Below are 26,960 nucleotides of genomic sequence, written 5' to 3' on the forward strand. Positions count from 1 at the left end.
GGGAAACCAGGCTGTCCCGGCGGCACTGCGCATGCGCGCGCGCGCGTGTTGTCCGCTCAGCCGGGCCTCGCGCCCGGGACTTTGCGACGATTCGCCGCCCCGACCGAGGGGGCGGTGACTCGGGGGTCGTCTTGGATTGGGCGGCGGGAGGAGACGGGGCGGGAGGAATCCGATGATTGGGAGACGCCTGGGAGTCCCTGGATTTGAAGGGAGGAAGCGGCGCCCCGCGAAAAGCAGGAGCTGGAAGCTGCCAAGGCGTCTATAGAGGCAGCCGATCGGATATCGGATACTTAGTCGGATTGACAACCCTTAAACCTCATTCAGTGTGGAACCCCAAAGCTTCGTCACTCACGTTTTCTACACAAATAACTATTCCCAAGATTAGGGAACAGCATAATGGTTATGCAAACGCCTTTTTCAGGCCTGATGCTCTGAGCTCCCAGGTTCAGTCCCCAGCACCACCATAAACCAGAGCTGAGCAAAAAAAAAAAAAAAGTATTTCCAGTGATCCATCATTAGATACATACTACCTTCAGTTGGACACGATCACTTTTTTTTTTTTGTTTAACCCTTACAGGAGCTCTCATATGATCTTTCACACCACTAGTTTGGCACATGCTAAAATGTCTCATGATTTGCTTTTCTCTTAGATCCCTCCCGGCCCCCATGGCCAGAGTACCGCTGCCATATATGCGGTGCAGGGAGTCCAATTCAGAAGTCACACGCACTCGGGTGCTAACTAAGCACTATGACTTAACTACCTGGCCTTGTCCCCAGGATGTGCTTTGTTATATTGCTAATAAGCTGCACTTAGGACACTACTCCTCTAGGTCCAAGCTTCCTAATAGTTCACAAACTCGCTACACCTAATAGACTTTTTTGTAGTTCAGTTCTGCGGGGATGCAATGTGTGACATGAGACCATTCATCTTTGGTTAGCTTCCTCTATTTCCCCATACTTCTGAGGCCACAAAAAGTCTATTGAAACCACAGAGGTGATTCAATTGCGCACTTTACATTTTATTAAAAGTTCTTCCTTCAGAAGGAAAGAGTCCTTCATTTCCAAAACTAACCCCTTAACGTCAAGGAATCCATGATTCCACACTTGAGCAGACTTACTCTGGGTACTAGTCCTTTACATAAATGCAAGTTCTGCTCCAAGCCTGCTTTGCATTTCTCACCTAGTCCAGCTGGCTGGAGTCTTGTCTTCCCTCCTCCTTTAACTACATTTTCTACTCAGAGTGCAAATCGGACTCAAGGAGCTGCTTTCACTTTTTGAGATTAAGCCCACACTTCCCCTATGATGTGTGCTTTTTCTAAGTCGATAGTCATTGCTTTAAAAAGTGGGGCCAGTTGTGCAACATGTTACAATGCACAAGGACCCAGGTTCGAGTCCCTGATCTCCACCAGCGGGAGAAATCTTCGTAGTGATGAAGCAGGACTGCAGGTCTCTCCTTCTCTCTTCCTCTTCTCCTTCCCTCTTGATTTCTGTCTCTATCGAATAAATAAAGGTAATATTTTTTTTAAGTTTCACTTGGGGGAGGACAATACAAAATTGAGTCACTTCACAAGCACTGAAGCAGGTCTGCAGGTGTCTATCTTTCTCTCCCCCTCTCTGTCTTCCCCTCCTTTCTCCATTTCTCTCTGTCCTATCCAACAAAGACAACATCAATAACTACAAAAAAACCAAGTGCAACAAAAAGGAATATTAAAAAAGAACATTACTAGTTCCATAGTTATAATCATCCTATCATAATTGTCAAACATACTCTAATTTCAAAAATTTTAAATATAATTTGAAAAATAATGTAATGTGTGGTCCAGGAGGTGGTGTAGTGGATAAAGTTGGACTCTCAACCATGAGGTCCTGAGTTCAGTCCCCAGCAGCACATGTACCAGAGTGATGTCTGGTTCTTTCCTATCTTTCTCATGAATAAGTAAGTTCTTTAAAAAAAGAAGGAAGGAAGGAAGGAAGGAAGGGAGGAAGGAAGGAAGAAAAATGTGTCTGGGACTGGTGAAATAGCTCACATGAGTAGTGTGCTTTAAAAAAAAAAAAGAAAGAAAAATAATGTAATGTTGGGGCCGGGTGGAAGTGCACGTGGTTAAGCACATGTCACAATGAGCAAAGGCCCTGGATTCAAGCCACCGTCCCCACCTGCAAGGGGAGAGCTTTGAAAGTGGTGAAGCAGTGTTGCAGGTGTCTCTCTGTCCCTCTCCCTATCATCCCTACCCTCTCAATTTTTCTGGCTGTCTCTATCCAAAAATAAAGATTAAAAAAAATTTTTTAATCTAATGCCTACTATAACACCTGTCAATTCTAGATTTTCTACCTTTTAAATAAATGCCATGTTCAGCCTCTAGTTTTCAGTTGACTTTTTCTTTAGCACATCGATTTTTTTAAAGGAGAGCAGACTTAAAAAACAGAACATGTTCTTTTTATGAAACAGACTAAAAATAAAGATTCATGTCTTTTAAAATACATTTTATTAAATAACCTACTTGGGAGAACAATTACAAAAGTTTTAAACAATAATTCCAAGTAGTGAGAGGCAATTTCATTTAAAAAACAAAAATGCCAAACAGTCCATATTATGTTTTGCCACTTTATACACAGGAATGATTTATTTTACAAGTCCCTTGCAACATTAGCCTGTAAAATGAAAAGCAATTTCTAATACGTCTCAAAGGCAGAGTGAGCTTCAATAATGCAAAGATTTCACATTAATCAATATAACAGACTATAAGAAACTTAACACCATGATATCAGTTCAAAAGAAAATTATGAGACAGGCACTTTGAAATCAGCTACCAAGTGTAACTCTCACAGTTAATGCTACTTGTGAGTATCTCATTTCATCAAAGGTTATCAACCAATGAAGCATTTCCTTTGATGCAGAAGCACAAACACATTTAGGTTCCAAACACTGTGTTCTGACTGTAATACATGCAAGACAGAACCTAAATTAGAAAAAAAAACAATCTTCTGAAAGGAAATGAAGATAAACAAAAGGCAGCCAGGAATGAAAGCCTTCACAAGCACTTGAATAAGGCCTTCAAGTGTTAGATCAGTGTTTTAAACCCCTTCATTCTCAGGTAAGGGGTTAAGAGGTCGAGAGAGAGATCGTCTGCGAGGGTGAGGATACTGGAGGTTGGCAGTGTCAGCATCGCAAGAGTACTCTACCAGAGGAGGAGGAGGAAGGAGCTGGGCATAACTGGACCATCTCGATCCAGCCCGTGGGGAATCCAGAGGGGGAAAGAAATACCTGAAACAATGAAGACAGGAACAAAACACCAGAACAAAAACAACAGGGGGAGGGGGGGAAGAGAGAAAAAAAAAAAAAAAAAGAAGAAAAAGAGAAAAGTAGTAAATACAAAGAGAACCAAAGAGGAGAAAACACATGCTGGAAAAAAACAGACAAAAAAAAACTTTAGTATCTTCATGCCAAAACTAACAAAACATAATAGCAAAAATTAAAGACTCTCACTCAAACTGAGCCTGAATAAGCAAATATAGAAACTTTAAAGAAATATAATTGGTTAAACTTAAATTGCTAAAAAAAAAAAAAATTATCAGTGTAAATGTCACAAAGACAACTTTTATAATTTAAGGTTCTAATCTTCAGAAATATTTAATGTTACCTTGTAAATTTATACATCTATTAAGTTTTTTATATCAAGCAATGATTCCTTTGTAGCAGCAGCAGACAGAAGTTTTAATAATGCACATGATACTGAGAACCAATTCAAGATACTTCCACGTTAGCCTAAATTATTGCAACATATTTTCAAAGAACTGCAAGCTTTGCATAAACTTAGCTGTTTTTCTACAAAAATCTTCAGCCACAAAATTTTGATAACTAGAAGGGCTGAAAGACTACCTCCCAATGTTCTCCTGTTGCCATTTTATAACTTACCCGTAATTTTTATGTATTTTGTAGATAAAGGTTTATAGTTTTAATTCAATGTCAAAGAGTTAAATCAAGCAGCCAGCCAAATTACAAAAGCCTAAAGTGCCCGAGACTCTTCAGGCATGTAGATTTAAGCAAATTTTAAACAAAATTTAAACTGTTCCTTTTATCTTTTCTTAAGAATTTTGTTTTAAACCTCTTCAGGTTTATTTGTGAAACATTAAGCCATGAATTTCCACCAGAAGAATATACAAGTGCATTTAGAAACATGTGTCTCTTTAGTGAATGGTGAATTTAGGAACTGAAAACTTGCAAAGATTTTTCATTTTACTACCAAATTATAAGTGAGTTAATACCAAGTGTTTAATTCAGCTATAAACTGTACAGTTAAATTATTAGCATTCTACTACTACTTCACTCCTTTACTAGTACTTTTAATTTTTACAAGGAAATGACAGTTGTACCAAATCAAATAATTTATAAACCAATTTTACAAAAGATCAACAAATTAGCACTCAAAACAATCTTTATGAAAAATATTTATTCAATCTTAAAATTATAAAAATTCATCATTTTAGTTTACTGTTTTAGAAAACAAAAGAAATACACCTATATTTTCCAAATGGAGTAAAGTGATTTTTTTTTTTTTCTCCTCCCAGCTATTTCTATGGATGACAAGAGTCCTTTTAACTTTAAAGCCCAAGTTTCGGGAACATTTCAAAAAATTGTTTTGGTGACATATCACAACAAAAAAGCCTCTCCATTTATATTTCAAAAGTTTCCAATAGTGTCAATAAACTGGCTAATACAAAAAAAGAGAGAGAGAGAGAGATACACTGTATTTTTAAAGGCCTTTTGGATTGCGTTTAGTAGTAAGCAGGCTGCTGGTGTATCTTGGGAGAGGTCAAACGGCGCGTGGGGAGGGGAAAGGAGCTCACTTTCCAATCCTGTGTGCATGCAACAAGCAGCAAAACAGCAAAGTGACTCCAGTTAGCTTGTACTCAGCTGTGCTTTCTGTTAAAGGACATAATACAGATGGAGAAGGGAAAATGCATCACAGATCCAACACACATGCTTATTGCACAATTAAGAATACAAATAAAAACTTCAAAGCTCTTTATAAAAGAAACATGCAGTACAAAGAGCTACCAAAACCCAGATTTTTAAAAATTAAAATCATTGCCCTTTGTTTCATGAGATCATCTTTAGAATGTGCAGTCTTTGGGCTGGGGGAATAGCATATTATCATAGTCGTGAGAGTTGTGCAGAACAACTTAGAGCCTGAGGCGCCTTGGTCTGAGATTCAACTCCCCCCATCCCCAACAAACTCTGAGCTAAGCAATGCTCTGGTAGAACTAAAATTAAATTTAAAAAGCAATATATACTGTTTCCTATGGTAGCCTGAAATTGTTTTATGAAATTACTTAAAACCTTAAAGTTGAATAGGAGAATTTTAGAAAAATATAATTAAAAATATAATTGTATAAAAACAGTTGAGGAAATTTTAAATACACTTATCTTCTTTAATAATAGGATACCAAGTGACAGTTTAAGACTGTGCTCTGAAGATTCCTAAATCATATTCCAAATCATTCACAAAGGCATTACAATAATATTAACTTACAGATCTAATAGTTGAAATTTGAACATGAAACAAAAGGATGACTTTAGATCACATCAAACATTAAAGAATCTAAAACATTAAATATAAACTCTACTTATAAATTAAAATATAGGAGTCCGGTGGTAGTGCAGCTGGTTAAGCGCACATGGCGCAAAGAGCAAGGGCCCAAATAACAATCCCGGTTTGACTCCCCACCTGCACGGGAGTTGCTTCACAGGTGGTGAAGCAGGCCTGCAGTTGTCTGTCTTTCTCTCCCCTCTCTGTCTTCTCCTCCTCCTTCCATTTCTCTCTGTCCTATTCAACAACAACAACTACCACAACAATAAAAAAAAATTAAAATATAATTTAAAAAAAAACAGTAACTCATAACTTAACATTTCCTCTTACAATTTCCATGGAAGTTTTAAACATTAAAGTCAGACTATTTAACTTACTCTTCTGCAAAGTCTTAATAAATTTTACATTTCAGTTTGACTTGATTCTAAGGTCACACTTCCAGTACAAGTATGCTATTACGCACCTAGAGCTAGAATCCTCAGGACTATTTATGTCCTCTTCATTTTACTACTTCAGAAATAAATTACAACTATTTCTAATAAACCCTCTTTCAGAATATAATTTAGTTTATTATATATATAATCTGACCAGCAAGTAAGCCAAACACCAAGTGAGCAATGTGCATATCTAAACATAATTCATAAGTATGCGTGAATGTCCTCATTCTAGCTTCTAGTTCATAAAGTAACACGTTAACATAACTATGAGAGTGAAATAAGATCATTTCTAATGTTCCCACACAACAGCCTACCTGCCAGCAGAAGATCCATTTAGTGAATGTTGAAGATTTGGGGTATTTGAACCTAGGGAAGGATTTGAGTTTCCCTGCTGAGAACTCCCACTGACAGGGCTCCCATTACCTTTCAAAATACCAGTGCACTTCCAATTGTCCATATAATTAGCTGAAAGAAAAATGGTCAAATACATTAATGTGATTGATACTTATTCTCTGGTCCTGACTTCAAAAATCACTACTAAAGAAATCAAAGAGGGTCAACATTTCTCTCTCAAAAAAAGAAAGAAATAGGATGGGGATAGATACATAATGCTTATGCAAACAGACTCTCATGCCTGACGCTCTAAAGTCCCAGGTTCAATCCCCCACACCACCATAAACCAGAGCTGAACAGTGCTCTGATAAAAAAAAATTTTTTTAAGTTATAATTTAATTTATTTACTCAGCGTGGTTATATTTTCTAAAATATAGTTTGAGTAATTTGGCGGGAGCAAAAGGGACTCCTGGATTCGGTCTGTGACTGTGGAAGAATTAACCCAGACCTTTCTTTAGTGCAGTTTGATTTCAAAGGCTCTGTAACCCATTTGCCTCCTGACTAAGAGACATTCCCCTCCACCCCAACTGGCTCCCTGACTTGGGCTTCTCAGACCATTTCACTCAAAGAATTAGGCCATATTGAATCAGCCACTCAAAACCTAAAGATTTTTCTATGCCCTCTGAGAACATGAACTTAATCACATAACATATGGAGAGAAGTATAGAAATACAACTCCATTACCCTACATACATATCAAATCTAAGTTTACTATAATTAAACAATTTGATACTAACTTTATAATGTGGTAATTTGCTAACTGTGTATTCATATTTATCTTATAAGGAATGAGATGGCTGGTAAAAACAAAAAACAACTTTGTTTTTTAAGCTAGTTCTCTTAAAACTTCACATAATTAAAATTGGAATGTATTTCATATTAAAAGGCCTTAAATTTATTTATTTTTACCAGAGCACTGATCAGGGGATTGAACCTGAGACTTCTGAGCCTCAGACATGAGAGTCTGTTTGCATAATCATTATGTTATCTATCCCCATCCTATTTCTTTCTTTTTTTGAGAGAAATGCCCTCTTTGATTTCTTTATAGCAATTTTTGAAATCAAGACCAGAGAATAAGTATTAATCACATTAACGTATTTGACCATTTTGCGTTCAGCTAATTATATAGACCCTCTGACCTTAAATTATAACTTTGAATTCTAAGGTTATGCATAATCATCCAAGTAAATTGTAGCACGTTACAGTAACCACTATCACATCAACTGACCAGCCAAAGTCTCTCTCAGATTAGCACTTGAAGAAAACTTTTTCAGTCAGTAGCCTAAGATTCTTGAGATTTTGGCTGTTGTAAAGAAGTAGGGAAAATACAGAAATTTTCTTTTATTAGGGCTTGATTGCTTGCCCAGTAGGTTTGCCGCAGCTAGGACCCAAGAATGATCCCCAGCATAGAATATGGCAGAGTGAATCTCTGGTTCTCTGGTTAATAATGCAATAAATATACTTTCTTAATCTTTTTATTATCTTGATTGGATAGAAACAGCCAGAACTCAAGAGGGAAGGGAGTGGTAGAGAAGGGCGAGACACAGAGACACCTGCCACACTGTTACACTCGCAAAGCTTTCCCCTTGCAGGTGGGGACTGGGGGCTTGAACCCAGGTCCCTGTGCATTGTACCATGCGTGCTCGACCAGGTGTGTCACCACCCGGCCCTGGTAATGTAATAAATCTTAATTTAAAAAATAAATATTTGAAAAGGTGTGCATATGGGGGGACTGAGAAAAGCAATTAATAAAATAAGAGGTAACTGTAGTGATAGCTGAGAGCGAAAATCTGGAAAGCGGCCACACAAGTCACACTACAGTAAGTAGCAGCTTGTTATTCTTTTCTTTCTTTTTTATGTTGTTTTTTTTGTTTTGTTTTGTTTTTACCAAGGACAGGGAAACACCAGAACACTACTCATCTCTGGCTTATGGTGGTGCAGGGGATTGAACCTGGGACTTTGGAGCCTCAGGCATGTAAGTCTCTTTGCAAATAGGAGCTTTTTACTGGAGATAATGTATATTGTTATAATTATAGTTTGAAAAGTTGTTTTCATATGGAAACTTTAATAAATCATTAACTTCTATGGCCAGGTAAGCTTGTAAAGGTTCAAAACAGAATTTATATTGCTAAGTGGAAATTCTGAAGTTGCAACATAAAGCAATAATGACTTCACTGCAATCTTACCTTTCCACAATCTCACACAGCCATCATCTCCTGAAGATGCTAGCACTGTTCCTGTTATATTCCAACTCACTCGCCAGACCTGAGAATTATGATTATCAAACTGAGCCACTATGTGGATTTCAAACTTTGTTGGTCCACCAGAGGAAGTAAGTTCTTTCCTGTTAATAAAAAAGTTCCTCGGGTATTAAAAATGTATATATGATATGAATATATAAATGTTTGTATATACACACACACACACACACACACACACATATATATATGTACTTTTTAAAATAGTCTCACCTGCTGCCATTTAATTTTATTTATTTACCGGGCAAGGCTTGTCAGCATTTCATTGGGTCTTGAAGTTTATGTGCTTCTATCACTTCTTTTTTTTTTTTCTTTCCTAATTCTCATTCATTCATCCACTCATTCATTCAAAACAGAAAAAAACAAGAGGTGGTGCGGTGGATGGTACTGGACTCTCAAGCATGATGTCATGATCCCTGGCCTCGAATGTGCCGGTGATGCTCTAGTTCTCTCAACCCTCTCTCAGAAACAAACAGAAAAGAGCAGGCAGCAAAGCATCTGTTCTGTTGTACACGATGCTCTCTTGTGGTGCCAGGCACTAAGGAGGCACTCTCTCGGATTGACTAGCCCCAGACCACTGCCAGATGCGAATACACATCTGCCCCCACCAGGAGTTCACTAAGAGCTAGGTCACGGCACTTTCACTTGACTTCAAAAGTCTCAGCATAATTCTACCACATATATGATACTCAGTGACTGTTTCATAGAAAAGAAAAAAAAAAAAAAAGGGAGAGAATTTTATTTTTCCAAGCAAGGTTGAGGAGCAAAACCGCTAACAATTTTGAGATTTTTTTTTTTTAAGGTTTTATGTGTATGAGAAAGATAGAAGGAGAGAGAAAGAACCAGACATCACTCTGGCACATGTGCTGCCGGGGATCGAACTCAGGACCTCATGCTTGAGAGACCAAAGCTTTTACCACTGCGCCACCTCCCGAACCAAAATTTTGAGATTTATTAGTGAGAGAAATGTGGGAGGAGAAAGAGTAACCAAAGCATCATTCTGGCTTATATACTGCCAGGGATCAAGCTTGTGACCTCCTACCGGAGAATTCAATGCTATATCTCCTATACCATCTTCTGTGCCAATTATTAGTTTATGAAAGAAGGAAGAAGGAAGAAGGAAAAAGAAAAGGAAAATAAAATGTTGGGCCTGAGAGATAACTCACAACTCACTGAGTAGAGCATGAGTCTTAAAATGTGCTTGCTGTCCCAAATGTGCTTGGTCAGACCCAGGCACCAAGTGGAAGTACTATGGCACCAGAGAGAGCTCCATGAATAAATAGTAAGGTGCTATGGTGTCGCCTACTCTCTGCCTCTCCTACATTCTCCATATATTTGAAATTAAAAGGATGAAAAACTTCTGAGAGCAGTGGAATTGCACATGTGCATAGCTCCAGCACCACAAACAAAACAAAAATTGAAACTAAAACTCATAATTCATTATGAAAACTAAACAGACTGTTCACAGAATGTCTAAATGCTAATTCGACTTCCCTCATCAGACTGCTACCCTCAGGCAATCAAATCCACTGTCAGTATCAAACTAAGTAAAATACAATTAAGAAAATATCGTGGTCCAGGAGGTGGCGCAGTGATAAGGCTTTGGACACTCAAGCATGAGGTCCTGAGTTCGATCCCCGGCAGCACATGTGCCAGAGTGATGTATAGTTCTTTCTCTCTTCTCCTATCTTTCTCATTAATAAATAAAATATTTTTAAAAAAGAAAATATCAATCTCCTCTCTGTACTCAGTTCTTCATCCTTCAAATCACATAAGTTACTTCTGTATTCTATATTACAAATGAAAACAATCAAGAATTAAGAGCGCTACAAATTATCACCACAAAATTGTAGCTTCAAAAACTCACCTCACAGGCTTTAACGTAAAGATCCGCACATCTTTGGTTGCTATGGCTAGAATATGAAAAGACCTTCCCAAGTTTGGAGCAAATGCAATATCATGGACAGGATCTGTGACTGTCATGAGGGTTTCAGCTTTTGCGTATTTCCTAATGGAAAAGACAATTTATTTATTTTTCTAATACTTTATTTATTTTCCTTTTCGTTGCCCTGGTTGCTTTTATCATTGTTGTGGTTATTATTGTTACTGATGCCGTTGTTGCCAGATAGGACATAGAGAAATGTAGAGAGAAGGGAAGACAGAGAGAGCGAGAGAAAGATAAGACACCTGCAGACCTGCTTCATCGCCTGTGAAGCGACTCCCCTGCAGGTGGGGAGAGCTGGGGGGGCTCGAACCGGGAACCTTGTGTTTTACACCATGTGCATTTAACCCCCTGTGCTACTGCCCGACCCCCAAAAAAAGACTATTTATATTTAAATTGCAGAGGAAAAAAAGTTAAATCCACACAAATCATCCCAATTTTATTTTCATATTGCTTATGATAGAGTATATAATTGTTCAAGTCCTAACACCTGAAATCTGCAAATATGAATTTGAAAATAGTCTTTGCAGATGTAATTAAGGATTTCAGAATGAGATGACTGTAGATTTACAGCAGACCTGAGCTTCAATATCCAGTGTTCTCATAAAAGAAAGAAGAGAAATGCACAGAGAAAGAGGCCACATGAAGACAAAAGCAGAAACGAACTGAAGAACCCAAGTTTTGGAGATGAGTTAAGACAGATATCCCTAACCTCATCTTTCCAACACTTTGCTCTCAAATACTGGTGTTCCCAGTATTCTGTGCTTGAACTTACATTCACCCCAACATTCCTCTTGCAAAACCTTCAAGCCAGTATGCCTAATTATTCTGATTCAGTTGCGTTCATCTCATATGACTACCCTGAGCAAACTCAACCACACTCTTTCCTCTGCCTACTAACTGATCCTGACTCTTAAATTTGACTTCATTTATTTTACTTTGCTGGTCTCCTAATCTTCACTAGTAAAATGGTCCTAGTACAAAAGCTCATGTACATTACTCTCACTGTGGTTGTCAGAATCCACACTTCATGATATATATGTTGGTTTTTTTAAAACAGACTTGAAGGATAGTTTATTTTCTTTTATTTTTTATTTTTGAGAGAGATGTAGGGAAAGCCGCAAAGAGAAACACCAGAGCACTGCTCAGCTCTGCTTATGCTGGTTTAGGGGATTGAATCTGGGACTCTGGAGCCTCAGCCATGAGAGTCTGTTTGCATAACTATTATGCTATCTACCCTTGGCCTTGTCTTTTGAATTATGTAAATACATTCAAAGACCTAGTTAATGTCTACTTGGCCTTGGAGTCACCTCATAGGTGAGCCTTCCTGACCCCTTACTAGCTCAGGTCCCCCCAAGTAAGAATTAAGATTCAAGGTCTTAAAAAAAAAAAAAAAAAAAATTCAAGGTCTTGACATCTTCATTCTTCCAGTTTATAACACTCATCATCCCTTTTTACTTATTTCTAACCTCAAGATGTTACATAGTGGGAAATCAAACACCTTCTCAGCTACATCATTCAGTTCTGTACTATGGAAATCTAGCACAGGAGGCCAGGCAGTGACGCGCCTAACTGAACACACACGTTATCCTGTGCAAGGACCTGGGTTCGAGCCCCCGTCTCCACCTTAGAAGGAAAGCTTCTAAGCAGTGAAGCAAGTACTGCAAGTATCTCTCTGTCTCTCTCCCCCTCCTCAATTTCTCTGTCCTATCAGACAGAGAAAAAAATGAATGAATAAATGGCCACCAGAAGCAATGGATTCCTCATGCAGGCACTGAGTCCCATAATAACCCTGATGGAAAAAAAAAAAAATCTAGCACAGAGCTCGGCATATTTCGGGCAACACATAATGAATAATGTATCGTGAAGTTAATAAAGAAACAGCACTTTTAATTAAATGCGAGTCAGTAATTAAAACCAAACAAGTACTGACCTGGTGTTTTCGTTATATTCAAAAATCTGAACCTTGGCCATTGCATTTGGACTGCTGTCATCACTTCCTACAGCTATCATGGGAGAATGAGCACGAGAGCTAGAAATGAAAAGTTAAAAGCATGTTATGCAATAATAACAAAATCCACATGTATTTAATGTAAACAGTCTTTAGGGGAAGAGAGATGTGTGGGTAGAGAGCATAATGGTTTTGCAAAGAGACTCTCATGCCTTTCCCTTTTTGTTGCCCTTGTTTCTCATTGTGGTAAAAAAGAAAAATAAAGTCTTTTTTATTATTATTATTAATTTACTTTCCCTTTTTGTTGCCCTTGTTGTTTCTCGTTGTTGTTGTAGTTGTTATTGATGTCGTCCTTGTTGGATAGGACAGACAGAAATGGAGAGAGAGGAGGAGAAGACAGAGAGGGGGAAAGAAAGAGACACCTGCAGACCTGCTTCACAGCCTGTGAAGCGACTCCCCTGCAGGTGGGGAGCCGGGGGCTCCAACCCAGATCCTTATGCCTTACACCGGTCCTTGCACTTTGCACCATGTGTGCTACCTACCGCCCGACTCCCAAGTTTTTTTTTTAATGGTGTCAAGTAGCTTTACAATACACAAGTGGACCTGTTTCAGTAACCGATCACCTATCTACCAAAGCCATACCTTAGAGGGCTTGTCCTTAAGAACATTCAGCTACGTTACCATCCTTTACTTTTTACTTACTTTTTTTTTTTTTTTTAAACCACAGCTCAGCTCTGATTAATCATGCAGAGAAAAAAGCCTGGGACCTCAGAGGCTCAGCCATGAATCTTTCTGCATAACCATCATGTTGTCTCCCTCACCCTCTCTGTGATTTTTATTACTGTTGTTTTCAGTCAGACACTGTTTGGTGCTGAGGAGTTAACCTGGAACCTTGGAGTCTTCAGCATGGGAGTCTTTTTGTAAAAAAGACTTTTTTACTGTTTTCCAGGCCCTCTCATATTTTCATATTAATGAAATCCAAACCAGTTTTTTTTTCCAAAAGATTTCAAGCATTTGGTACATTTTGGGGGTGGGAGGGAGGCCTCTACCACTCTTCTGCTTTACTTCTGGTCCACCTGAAATCTGCTCTAGTGAACAATGTTTTAAAAGAAAAACAGGCACGCCTGAAGCCCCGTTTTGATTCCCCTAGGCCCTATACATCAGAGCTGAGCAATGTTTTGAGACTTCTTTCTCCCACTATCAAAGGAAAAAAAAAAAGGGGGGGGGATTTCAGCAAAATAAAATCAAATTAAGGATTCCTATTCATCTTCTGCACCTCATGAAGAATTCTGGTCCAGGGCAGGGGTAGATAGCATAATGGTTATGCAAACAGACTCTCAAGCCTGAGGTCCCAAGCCCCAGGTTCAATCCCTCCACACCACCATACCACCATAAGCCAGTGCTAATTAGTGGTTTGGTAAAAAAACAAATAAAAATAAAAATTGGTCCTTACTCCCAGAAGAGAAATGTTAGGGGAAGATGACCAGAGGGCTCTGAACTTCAACTCCATCAGGACCCAGAGAAAAAAAGAAAAAAAGGAAAAAAGGAAGGACCTTTGGATGTAGTAACAGGTGTAGATGTGACTTGGAAAAGAAAAGGCAGGACCACAGAAAAGATGGATAAATATAGATATGACCTTGGGAGAACTCCTGCAGTTTCCAGTGGAGGAAATGGGGACACAGAGCTCTGGGGGTGGGGACGATGTGGAATCAGACCGTTATCTCCTAATTGTGTGCATCAATATTAAATCACTAATAAAATATAAGACAGTAACAATTTAAGTTTTAAAATAATGAACATGACTGTTTACTAACAGTTTTATAAAATAAATGATCAAGAACTTAGTCTGAAATTACGACTTCTGTCTTCTCAGCTTTGCTGTATAAACCTACCTTGAAGGGTTCCAAGAAATGCAACTACAGCTTAGCTTGCATGAGATCTCGTGCTGCAGGGACCACTGGCTAAGGTTCATGACATCCGGTGCCTCGTATATCCTTACTATCCCGTCCGCAGAACAGGTCGCTAACATGAGTCCCATATGCTTAGGTGCGAATTTCACATCAGTGACAGATGTCCTACTATCCACTAGAGTTGTCCTCTTAACCTATAAAAATAAACGAATAAATAAAACAAACAAGTCTAAACAAATATACTGAAAGAGTGTTAAAATGGAAAGAACACAGGCTCTGCAATCTCATAGAACTCCTCTGTGATTTGGTAAGTATAAATGCTGAGTCAGTAAGGAGTCAGGAGGTAGTGCAGCGGGTTAAGTGCACATGGCTCGAAACTTTACATCAGGCTCAACCTGACGCTGTTGACTGGCTACGGAAGAAGGGCAAACGCTAGAAGAAGTGCACATGGCGCAAAGCGCAAGGACCGGCATAAGGATCGCAGTTCAAACCCCCGGCTCCCCACCTGCAAGAGTCGCTTCACAGGTGGTGAAGCAGGTCTGCAGGTGTCTGTCTTTCTCTCCCCCTCTGTCTTCCCCTCCTCTCTCCATTCTCTCTGTCCTATCCAACAACGACACCATCAACAAGAATAAAAAAGGGGGAGTCAGGCTGTAGCGCAGCGGGTTAAGCGCAGGTGGCGCAAAGCACAAGGACCGGCATAAGGATCCCGGTTCGAACCCCGGCTCCCCACCTGCAGGGGAGTCGCTTCACAGGTGGTGAAGCAGGTCTGCAGGTGTCTATCTTTCTCTCCTCCTCTCTGTCTTCCCCTCCTCTCTCCATTTCTCTCTGTCCTATCCAACAACGACAACAACAATAATAACTACAACAATAAAACAACAAGGGCAACAAAAGGGAATAAATAAATAAAATAAATATTTAAAAAAAAAACAAGGGCAACAAAAAGGAAATTTTTTTTAAATGCTGAGTCAGTTATATAAGAGGTGTTCAAGAGGCAGCTCGGTAGGAAAGTGAAAAGTGGAACCCTTACATGCAGGAGGTCCCAAGTATGGATCCCATCATAGCATGTGCTGGAGTGTTCTCTAAGATATATAAACCCGGGTAGTTTATATATCTTAGTGAGAGAACACTAAGCTGGGAAGTGGCTCAGCAAATACACGGGAGACCTGCATACATGTGATCCCTGGCACTGCACACACTGGAAAAGACTCAGCTCTGGGGGGGAGAGGTACAGAGCGCAGGGACCTGCTCAAGGATCCGAGTTGGAGCCCCCACTCCCCTGCTGCTTTACAGGCGGTGAAGCAGGTCTGCAGGTGTCTGTCTTTCTCTTCCCGTCTTCCCCTCATCTCTCGATTTCTCTCTGTCCCATCCAACAACACGATAGCAATAACAATAAACAAGGCCAACAAAAAGGGAAAAATGGCCTCCAGGAGTAGTGGATTCAAAGTGCAGGCACTGAGCCCCAGCGATAACCCTGGAGGCAATAGAAAAAAAAAAAAAAAAAAAGGAAAAACTATATATAATAATAATAAAGAAGTGTCACTTAAGCAACCAGTCCTGTTATTATCTAAAACTACACATTGTTAGAATTTCTTAAAGGTAATTCTGTCATGCAAAATGTTAAAAACAATTAAATCATATCCTTTTAAAATATATATTTGTTTTACTTATTACATGAGAGAAGAAGTTTCGTGTAAAACAGAGGAAGAGAGGACTCTGACAAAGCAAATACTTCAGATCATCAAGAAAATTGCAATTAATGCTGACAGTACTCCTCCGTGTCAAAAAGATTAAATAATCAAGTAGGGAAAAACAAAAACAGGGAAACAGTAACTACAAAGGAAACTGGCAACATCTCCCACATGCGACAGCACATTCTCAGAAAGAAGCCCTCAGCTCTCGGGGTTCCAACGGCTCCCTCTCCCCACGAGAAGGAGCAAATGTCTCACCCAATGACTCTGGCCTCGGAGTTTATCATTAGACTCTCCCACTATTTCTTCCCATACAGCAGCTGTTCTGTCAAAAGAACAGGAAGCCAAAACCTGTCCAAATTCAGGATGGGCCCAAGTCACACGCCACACAGATCCACTATGTGTCTGAGGAATCAAAAAAAAAAAAAAAAGAAAGAAAGAAAGAAAATTATTCAGATTTTACACACCTAAGGTTTTACTTGAAGAAGCAGAATGTGTTTTTTTTTTTTTACTTCAGTAAGAGAACACTATCCAATTCCACATTAAACTTAAGTTGAATTCTTTAAGAGCTTCTTAACCTTTGAAAAATATTCTAAATTTAGAATTGTGCATGCCTGAAGTATTTTAATCTATTAGCAATAAAGAAAACCCAGCTGGTTCAAGTTAACTACTTTCATGCTAAGAGACTTCAGTTTTGTCTAACCAAGCTTTTGAAGAGACTGTACTAGCCTTACTATTTTTTCACTTGTAAATAAGTTCTCAGTAAGTGAGCTAATATGGAGAAGGCTGAATCCCTACATTATGACAAAATAACTTAAACCTCAGTAACAGCATCTATCTATATGAAAACTGCTACATTATTATTCTGTACTTATTTTACTTCCTAGAGACTGAGAAACTGAAAGGGGGATAGAGATAGAGCGAGAGAGAGACACGGAGAGAGAGAGAACAGCAGCACTGCTTCACTGTTTGTGAAGCTCCCCCTGCAGGTGGAAGCTGGGAGCTGGAGCCTGGGTCCTTGTACATGAAAACATATGCACTGAAGCAGGTATAATTTCCGCTCCACACCTTCAGGGCTCTCTCATCCAAGTCCTGTATGCTACTGCTGTGATCTCTCTCTGATTCCATTATTTTAATGAGAAATGTAAAGGATCATCTCAGGAAAAGAATGATGAATTTTATAGTTCTCTTAAAAACTCAACAGTAAGTCACCAAATAAATACTACTACTAAATAAATAACATTTCATTTTTCTCATTCTGATAGGACAGAGAGCTCAAGAAAGGAAGGGGACACAGAGAGGGAGAAAGAGATAGCTACAGCACTGTTTCACCATTCTCAAAGATGGGAGTCAGGGGCTTGAACCTGGGTCCTTGTGCACTGTAATATGTGCACTTAACCAGGTTCCATACCACCTAGCCCTATTTCAGTTTTTTTTTTTAATTGGGGGGAGTAATAGTTTACAGCTGACAGTATAATACAGTAGTTGGTAAGTCCTTCACTTCAGTGAAATACACCAAACGTTTCAAACTTTTTAAGTCATAAATACACTTACCTTCCAGCTAGCAGTACAGTGCCAATCACCACTTTCACTTTTATCCCAGACCTACAGAAAAGTAAAGAACAAGCATATGGGCAGAGGTGAGCATAAAACTGACAAGCATATACCATCGGCAGATGAACATACCTTTCATCAATCTATCAATCTGGTATTTGTTGAGAACCTTGGGTGTGCCACACCAGACACACCAGACTGGACTAACTACAGAGTACTCAAGGAGCTGAAAAGCAGTTAAGGTACACAATAGTCCCATGACTGTTATGGTCCAAAATGTTGCTATTATAAACCACTAAGTCAGATAACACTAAACCTCTGTCCTAGGGACTACACAGAGGGGAACTCATCAGAGCTTCTCCTCACAACATATCTGTCAATCAATCAACACAGAAGTCAATGTTTTATGTGTGCCTGTTTAAAGATACATTAGCCAAAAAAAAAAACAAAACCTTACCCCGCTAGACTGGCTGGAATGGAGGATACTGTAACCCCAATATCTCCACTATGTTTCTATCAATAAGTGGCTGTGAAAGTATTATATTGATTTGGAGATTACAAATAAACTTCAGAGCAGGCAAACTCACAAACACAGCATCTACAAGTAATGAAGATGAACTGGATATGCAATAAATGTTAAAGCAAAATGCTGAACTTACTAACCACAAAATAAATTATGCTAACAGGATAACTTATACTATCTGATTTTTCTTAAAATATGGATACAGTTAATCTTTAGGATGACAGTGCTCAAAACTATTTAAGCCCCACACTTTAGGCTAGTTCAGTATTAATGTGAGAAAGCGCATTGCCTCAACAGCGAGAAAAACAAGACTTGATTATTATACCAGCAAACTTACTCTACACTGGGGTAGACAGAGTTCACTGGGCAATACGGATACATTGCCATGTGTGAGCCCAGGTCCCAGACCCAGCACAGCATGGGAGGTAAAGTGCTGGTGCTGTGTGTGGTGTTTCTCCTTCTATGTGAATGAAAAAAAAAGGAAAGAAAGAAAGAAAAGAGAGGGTCTAGAGGGAACTCTTTCTTGTGCATGAGACCCTAGCTCTGTAACCAATAAATTAATTTACTCAATAAAAATGCATATGTAACACACTGAGTGTAAGCATACACTTTATATGTCTTAACCTGAAGTGTTGAGCCAAAAGAAATTTATTCCTATTAATATGGAGAAAGAAAACCAAAATTCGTGGTCCGGGAGGTGGCACAGTGGCTAAGGCACTAGACTCCCAAACATGAGGTCCTGAGTTCGATCCCCAGCAGCACAGGTACCAGAGTGATGGCTGGTTCTTTCTCTCCTCCTGTCTTTTTTTTTTTTTTTTTTTTAAATATGGAACGCTTCACGAATTTGCGTGTCATCCTTGCGCAGGGGCCATGCTAATCTTCTCTGTATCGTTCCAATTTTAGTATATGTGCTGCCGAAGCGAGCACTCCTCCTGTCTTTCTCATGAATAAATAAATAAATAAATTATTAAAAAATAATTAAAAAAAAATAAAACCAAAACTATTGGGGGGGGAGGCTGGGTGGTAGCACAGTGGGTTAGGTGCACATGGAGCAAAGCCCAAGGACCAGCGTAAGGGTCCTGGTTCAAGCCCCCAGCTCCCCACACCTGTAGGGGGTCGCTTCCTAAGCGATGAAGCAGGTCTGCAGGTGTCTATCTCTCCCCCTCTGTCTTCCCCTCTTCTCTCCATTTCTCTCTGTCCTATCCAAAAACAAGGACATCAATAACTACGATTAACAAAAGCAACTACAACAAGAGCAACAAAATGGGAAAAATGGCCTCCAAGAGCAGTGGATTCTCAGTGCAAGCACTGAGCCCCAGTGATAACCCTGGAGGCAAAAAACAAACAAACAAAACACTATTAATCTGTGGCCTGGGAGGTGGTTCAGTGGATAAAGCACTTAACTCTCAAGCGTGAGGTCCTGAGTTCAAGCCCCAGCAGCACATGTACCAGAGTGATGTCTGGTTCTTTCTCTCTATCTTTCTCATCAATAAATATATAAAAGCTTTAAAAAAAAATTTTTTTTAAAGGAAGGAAAGACACATTTAGTGTGGTTAATGTGGTTACCTGTGTTTGATATGTTCAATAGAAGAATGTTAAAAAAAAAAAAAAAAAAAAAACTACTAACCTAACCTTTGGACTTAAAAGCACAAAGTCATGAGAATGCCAGACACAGGGAAAGTTTCATCAGTGGTGGGACAGTACTGTGCTCTCTCTCCTCTCTCTCTCTCCTTCTTACCCCCCCAAACACATTGGCTTGTTGGAGAAGTCATATTATTCTATGCAAAAATGTGTCATGACTTTTCAGACAACTTTTTTTTTAAGTATTTATGGGGGCCCCGTGGTGGTGCAGCTGGCTGAGTGCACATGCTGCAACGTACAAGGTACTAGGTTCAGACCTGGGTCCAAGCCACCAGTCTCCACCGGCAGGGAAAACATTTTCCAAGTGGTAAAGCAGTGCTGCAGGTGTCTCTCCCTCTCTCTGTCTTCTCTTTCCCTCTCTATTTCTATCAAATAAATAATTCTTTTTAATCTTTTTTTTTTGCCTCCAAGGTTATTGCTGGGGTTCGGTAACTGCAATATCAATCCACTGCTCCTGGAGGCCATTTATTTTCCTTCTGTTGCCCTTGTTTATGGTTGTTGTTATTGTTGCCATTGTTGCTGGATAGGACAGAGAGAAATGGAGAGAGGAGGGGAAGACAAGAGAGGGGGAGGGAAAGACAGACACCTGCAGACCTGCTTCACCGCCTGTGAGGCGACTCCCCTGCAGGTGGGGAGCCGGGGTTCGAACCGGGATCCTTATGCCGGTCCTTGTGCTTTGCGCCACCTGCGCTTAGCCCGCTGCGCTACTGCCCCGCCCCCAATTCTTTTTGAATTTAGTTTGGATAGAGATGGAGAGAAATCACGAAGGAAGGTTAACATAGAGAGGGAGAGACAGCTATAACACTATTTCACCAATTGTGAAGCTCCCCTCCCCCGATGGTGGGGGCCAAGGGGGTGAACTGTAATGTGTGTGCGCAACCAGGTACATCACAACCCAGACCCTTCACCCCGTATCTTAAAAATAACTGGGCTCCCCAGCTGCAGGGGAGTCGCTTCACAGGAGTGAAGCAGGTCTGCAGGTGTCTGTCTTTCTCTCCCCCCCTCTGTCTTCCCCTCCTCTCTCCATTTCTCTCTGTCCTAGCCAACAACGTCAACAACAATAACTACAACAATAAAAAAGGGCAACAAAAAACGGAATAAATATTAAAAATAATCTTTAAAAAAAAATTAATGGGGGTCATGCGGTAGCGCAGCGGGTTAAGAGCACGTGGCGCAAAAAGCAACAACCGGTAGAAGGATCCCGGTTCGAGCCCCCGGCTCCGGGGAGTCTCTTCACAGCCGGTGAAGCAGGTCTGCTGGTGTCTGTCTTTCTCTCCCCGTCTGTGTCTTCCCCTCCTCTCTCCATTTCTCTCTGTCCTATCCAACAACAACAGCAATAACAATAGCAACAACAAGGGCAACAAAAATGGAAAAAAATGGCCACCAGGAGTCGTGGATTCCTAAGCCCCAGCAATAACCCTGGAGGCAAATAACAACAACAACAACTGGACCAGGAGGATAAGAGTGGACTCACAAGCCTGAGGTTCTGAACTCGATGCCTGCTAGTTCATGTGCCAGAGTGATGCTGTGGTTCTCTTTACCCTCTCCTCTTCCCTGTCACTGGTAAATAAATACATCTTTAATAATAACAACAATCAGTTGCAACACAAGTTTTTCCATGGACTTGACAGCACTACTCTGTTTTTAAAGGGAAAAATAGTTGCTGTAACTATAACAGATAATAGGTGTTTCATAGCCAACTTGGCTGTGAAAAATGAGTAAAAAATCCTTCAAATCGTTATGTTTTGGGTGGGGTGGTGGCGCACCTGCTTGAGCGCATATGTTACAATGTGCAAGGACCCCGGTTTGAGCCCCAGGCCGGCCCCCACCTGCAGGGGGAAAGCTTTGTGAGTGGTGGAGCAGGGCTGCAGGTGTCTCTCCCTCCCTCTTCCCTTTCAATTTCTTTTTTTTTAAATAATTTATTTCTTTATTGGGGAATTAATGTTTTACATTCAACAGTAAATACAATAGTTTGTACATGCATAACATTCCCCAGATTCCCATTTAACAATACAACCCCCACTATGTCATTCATCATCCTTCATAGACCTGTATTCTCCCCACCCACCCACCCCAGAGTCTTTTACTTTGGTGCAATACGCCAATTCCATTTCAGGTTCTACTTGTGTTTTCTTTTCTAATCTTGTTTTTCAACTTCGGCCTTCCCTTTCAATTTCTGTCTCTACCAAACAAAGATGATAAACATGAAAGAGCAATAATAAATTGTTATGTTTTGTTGAGAACTCAAATAATCCACACTCCCGATTTCCTTCTTCAAGCCTACTGCCATTTACAGTATCACGAGGTTCCTAAGTCCCAGATGTCTTCCTACTGTTGAAATTCTGCTTGTCAGCGCAGCCTAGAGATGATGTCCCCCCCACCCCCGGGTATTGATTGATTGACAGGGACAGAGAGTGAGTGAAAAGAGACCACGGCTCCAAAGCTTCCTTCAAAGCGGTAGGGCTAGTACCTGACTCACCCACGTGGCAAAGCGGCGCACGGTCCCCGCGAGCTAGTCCACCACACCTGTCTACCGAATTAAAAAAACAAAAGCACCATTCAACTCAACAGCAAAGAGGCAACCGCACTTGAATGTAAACCGATGTGCATTCTCCCTTCCTCTCCAAACAAAAGTGAACTTCCCCCATTCGAAAGAGTAAGAAAAGAACACGCCCAGGGGAGCGAGGATGCCTAGCGGCTCGCTCAATCCCCAGGCAGCTTCGCCCTGAACGGTCCGCAACTCAAACTCCCGCGGCCGAGCCCAGTTTGCAGCAGATGCGGTCCCGGGGTCCGCCGACGGGAGCGCGCGGCCGGGCGCGCGCCTACAGCCCACTCTGCGCAGGCGCAGGCCGCACCACCGGGGCTGCGATGAACCCACAATGCCGGACCCGACCAGCGGGGATGGGGGGGGACCTGCCCCGCCCTCCCGGGACTCCCGGCTCCCTGCCCGGCGTCTTAGGTAGCGGCGCGCCCCCAGAATCGGGAGAAACTATCCTTCCCACGCCTTCCCTCCGCGCCGGCCCCTGCGCTCGGCAGGTCGCGCACGCGGCCATGTCCCCCTCCTTCCGGGCTCGGCCCCGTCCGCACGCACCTTGACACTCTGGTCGCTGGAGCAGGTCGCCATCCGCCGCCCGTGGAAATCAAAAGAGACATCATGGATGAGATCCTTATGGTCCGCCGCGATACTACGCGCCACGAACATGGCTTCCGCCGGGGCCCGCGTCGCCTCCGTCTGCCCCTCCCGCCTCCAGAGAGGGCGAGCGCGGCGGCGCGCGGCCCGCAGCCCACCGGACCCGCCACCGGGGCGCGCGCACGGCGCGTGCTGCCCGCGCGTCCCCGCGCAGCGCCGCCCCTCGCCCCGCCCCTCGCACCGTCATGTCCCGCCCCCCGCCCCGTCATGCCCCGCCCTCGCCCCGTCATGTCCCGCCCCTCGCCCCGCCATGCCCCGCCCCTCGCCCCGTCATGTCCCGCCCCCCGCCCCGTCATGCCCCGCGAAGTCGCGGTCATGGCGCAGCCTCCGTGGGACAGCACGGCGGCCGGTGCTTGCCAGTTGTACCTCTTCCGGGTTCCTTAATGAGCGTTTCAACGAATCCTTTATGCAATTATGAAAATTGAGGGAAATTTAAAACCTTAAGGTGCTACCCATAATCCTCGGCCTTAAGTCAGTCCAGTGCATGTTCCCTTAACGTTGGAAAGAGCGCGCTGCCGACTGGAACCCACACAATCGGACACGACTCCTGTATATAAGTGAAGTATAAGGAATCCATTCTTAAGTCTGAAAGAGTGAAAATAAGGCCAGTACACAGACTTACAAAGACAGGAGACAAATCCTAGCTAAGAGATCCCAGGCCGGCGAGACCCTCTAAAGGGTCTGGGGTGGGGGTTCTCTAGGGGGCCAGGTGACGTGTCTCTAGCTATCTTTAAGGCAGACGCTCCAAAAATCATTTGTGGCGCCGGGGAGCTAGGGTTACATGGCGTCAGGAAGCAAGCGGTTTTTTTACAGAAGCAGAGCAAGAATGCGAGTTAGTGATAAGGAAGTTTCAACATATCTTTGACCATAAGACCTTGCTGTTCTGGTTTGGGGATGCAAAGAGGAAATTCCACAACTATTTTATTCTCTACGAGTTGCTTTTCATCTCTAAAATCACCTAGCTTTCTATATGAGCGATTCCTAATTGAATTGTGGGAAACAGTGCAAAACGCACTCTGTCTATGCCTTCAAACAAGGACTGAGACACCCAGAGTCATGAGCAAAGGAAAAGATATATATAGATATACATATATAGCCATATGTATATGTGCAAGGGTATAAGCCAGCAAGCACACCAAAGGCAATCTTCAGAGCCTTTTTATACATTACTGGACATGGGAACAACTAACCACGTTCAGGAAAAGGGGATGGGGGCGGATATTAGGAGGGAGCCGGGGGTCTACTATAGTGGGACAGGAAGTGCAAGGAAGGGGATTCTGGCCAGGACAATGTGGCTCTACTGGGAAAGGCAGATTGAGGAAGGAGCTTTGGGCCAGGAAGTCTGAGTTTACAATGTGGCTATAATGGGAGTGGAGATTGAGGAAGGGGCTGGGAATTCTAAGCTAATTTTGAAGAAAAACAAGGCATGGTTGTCGTCAGGGAGACATGGAAAAGTCAGGGGGTCAGTAAGACTGGATTGATAGACATCAATGAAAAGGCATGAAGCCCAGCCAGTCTATCTTGGCGTTACTCTCGATCGCACTCTGTCATTTCACGGACATCTCATAAAAACTGCAGCAAAGGTGGGTGCAAGGAATAATATCATTGCAAGACTGGCCAGCTCCTCATGGGGCGCGAGCGCTTCCACACTACGATCATCCTCTCTGGCATTATGCTATTCCACTGCAGAATACTGTGCCCCAGTATGGTTCCGTAGCCCCCATGTCCACTTGGTCGATTCCAAATTATATTCCTCCATGAGGATCATTTCTGGAACCATCCGTTCCACCCGGTTCCATGGCTGCCAGTTCTTAGCAACATCGCCCCGCCAGATATTCGTCGGGATGCGGCATCATCTAAGTTCATTTCCCACGTCTACGCTCGACCGGACCTGCCAATATACGCGGATATCTTCGCCCATCCTGTCCAACGCTTGACGTCTCGTCACCCAATCTGGTCCCCTATGCCTACACTGAACTTCTCTGTTCCAGACTGTTGGAAACAGAGCTGGCAGTCAGCTGAGGTAAAGAACAAACACCTCATCACAGACCCCTGCAAGCGTCCACCCGGCTTTGACCTAGCACGTTATGATTGGGCCCTCCTCAATCGCTATCGAACAGGCCATGGCTATGTTCCATCGCTGGGGATCCAGAGACGACCCGAACTGCCCCTGTGGCTCCAGACAGACTAGGACCCACATAGTCAGCGACTGCCACCTCTCCAGATTCAAAGGAGGTCTCAAAACTTTACATCAGGCTCAACCTGACGCTGTTGACTGGCTACGGAAGAAGAGCAAACGCTAGAAGAAGAATGAAAAGGCTACAACCAACTGGGATGTTGTTGGCATCTTCTAATTCTGCTTTTAAAAACCCCTTCTGTTTCATTTGGTTTAAATCCCCCCTGCTTAACACTGCATTCTATTTACATAACCACTGTATTCTATTTGCATAACCACTGCCATCTATTTACATAAATCACTTTTATATTTACATAAAGCACCACCTTCCCTCCAGGGCATTGGTGGTTTAGTGGTAGAATTCTCACCTGCTCCACCCCCTCTCCTTGTCACACCCTGATCTTCCACCAGTCACTTTTCTCTCCACCCTCTCTGCGTCACATAATGTTCACACCCTACTTGGGAAGTATATATAAAGACAACATTGTTCGTTTTAGTTAGTTGTTAGTTTAGTCTAGCTTGGTATAGATTGCGCTGCGTCCTGTGTACAGCTCAACCATGAGTCCCTGGTCATCTGTCTCCCATCAGTGAAGCTTAGCCCGACAGGATGTTTCTCACAGAATCAACTTGGGGGACTTATTCCTTCACACGTTTCTTTTTTTATTGATTTATTTATTGGATAGAGACAGCCAGAAATTAAGAGGAATGGGGGAGAGGGTAGAGAGGGAGACAGACAGACGTCTGTAGCCCTGCTTCACCACTCTCCAGACATTGCCCCTGCAGGTGGGGGCCACCGGGGGCTTGAACCCCGGTCCTTGAGCATTGTAATATGTGTGCTAAACCAGGTGCGCCACCACCAGCCCCCCTCCCTTAGGTTTGTCCTGAGACACAGGGTGATGCTCCTGAGCCAGTGGAGGAGACGATTGTGGGTTTATGTGGTCAGGGGGCAGAGCAGTAGGGGCAAGAGAAGATGGAGAGTGTCCTGAAAAGGTCACTAGAGTATAGACTCAGTAATTGAGAGGTGAAGACAGTAAGGATGGAGTTGAGAGGGAGAAAGTGAGGTGTTTCGGAGGGCAAAAGGTAGGTGTAATGAGAAAGATAAGGGGGAAAGGGTCGGGAGTGTTGTCAAGGTATTTGAGTCAGAACAGACTAGGATGACTAGAACCAAAATATGGGCAAGAGACTAGAAATTAGAAAGTTTTGGGGGGGTTGTGGTCCAGGAGGTGGTGCAGTGATAAAGCTTTGGACTCTCAAGCATGAGGTCCTGAGTTTGATCCCCAGCAGCACATGTGCCAGAGTGATGTCTGGTTCTTTCTCTCTCTCCTCCTAGATTTCTCATTAAGAAGTAAATAAAATATTCTAAAAAAGAGAAAGTTTTGGGGGGCCAGGCAGTGTTGTACCTGGTTAAGTGCTAACATTACAGTGCCCAAGAAACCAGGTTCGAGCTCTTGGGCCCCATCTGCAGGGTAAAACTTCACAGTGATGAAACAGGGCTCTGCAGGTGTCACTGTCTCTCCTTCTCTATCCTCCCCTCCCCTCTCAATTTCTCTGTCTCTAGCCAATAATTTTAAAAGGTTCAATTTATAAAATGTTCAAAACTTTCAAAAAAAATTTTTTTTTTAGTTAACAATTGTACACAGTACTCATGAGGTGAGAGGTTGGCTAGCTGTAGGGGGAAAAATTAAATTAGACCTTTATTTATTCAAATC

At 42.0% G+C, this 26,960-nt stretch overlaps 1 protein-coding gene and 1 non-coding gene across 4 annotated transcripts; both read right to left on the reverse strand.

Moving 5' to 3' along the window:
- Nucleotides 1–2,464: 2,464 nt before the first annotated feature.
- On the reverse strand, nucleotides 2,465–23,219 carry SEH1L (SEH1 like nucleoporin). Of its 3 annotated transcripts, none has more exons than XM_060200629.1 (9): nucleotides 22,977–23,219; nucleotides 17,722–17,772; nucleotides 16,426–16,572; nucleotides 14,462–14,673; nucleotides 12,552–12,650; nucleotides 10,544–10,684; nucleotides 8,605–8,762; nucleotides 6,340–6,490; nucleotides 2,465–3,400 (listed from the first exon to the last, which is right to left on the reverse strand). In XM_060200629.1, the coding sequence occupies exons 1-9, from the start codon at nucleotides 23,085–23,087 to the stop codon at nucleotides 3,073–3,075; spliced, it is 1,398 nt and encodes a 465-aa protein (XP_060056612.1). In that variant the 5' UTR covers nucleotides 23,088–23,219; the 3' UTR covers nucleotides 2,465–3,072. The 3 variants fall into 3 exon arrangements, with proteins under 3 accessions (XP_060056612.1, XP_060056613.1, XP_060056614.1); XM_060200630.1 differs by having other exon boundaries at nucleotides 2,465–3,262; nucleotides 22,977–23,218; XM_060200631.1 differs by lacking the exon at nucleotides 2,465–3,400 and adding an exon at nucleotides 4,431–4,921 and having other exon boundaries at nucleotides 22,977–23,216.
- Nucleotides 19,065–19,171, reverse strand: LOC132541014 (U6 spliceosomal RNA). Its single transcript, XR_009552209.1, has one exon. It is a non-coding gene; the product is annotated as a U6 spliceosomal RNA (small nuclear RNA).
- Nucleotides 23,220–26,960: the final 3,741 nt, after the last annotated feature.

This window comes from Erinaceus europaeus, chromosome 10 (genome assembly GCF_950295315.1).
Source record: "Erinaceus europaeus chromosome 10, mEriEur2.1, whole genome shotgun sequence".
In the NCBI taxonomy this organism is placed as follows: Eukaryota; Metazoa; Chordata; class Mammalia; order Eulipotyphla; family Erinaceidae; genus Erinaceus; species Erinaceus europaeus.

Excerpts from the sequence above, each read along its gene's own strand:
- SEH1L (XM_060200629.1), bottom strand. The coding sequence starts at position 23,087 with ATGTTCGTGGCGCGTAGTATCGCGGCGGACCATAAGGATCTCATCCAT. Across the intron at positions 16,573-17,721 it reads ACTGTACTGCTAGCTGGAAG|ACACATAGTGGATCTGTGTG; the intron begins GTAAGTGTATTT and ends TTGATTCCTCAG. Across the intron at positions 10,685-12,551 it reads GAATATAACGAAAACACCAG|GAAATACGCAAAAGCTGAAA; the intron begins GTCAGTACTTGT and ends CTTTTCCATTAG.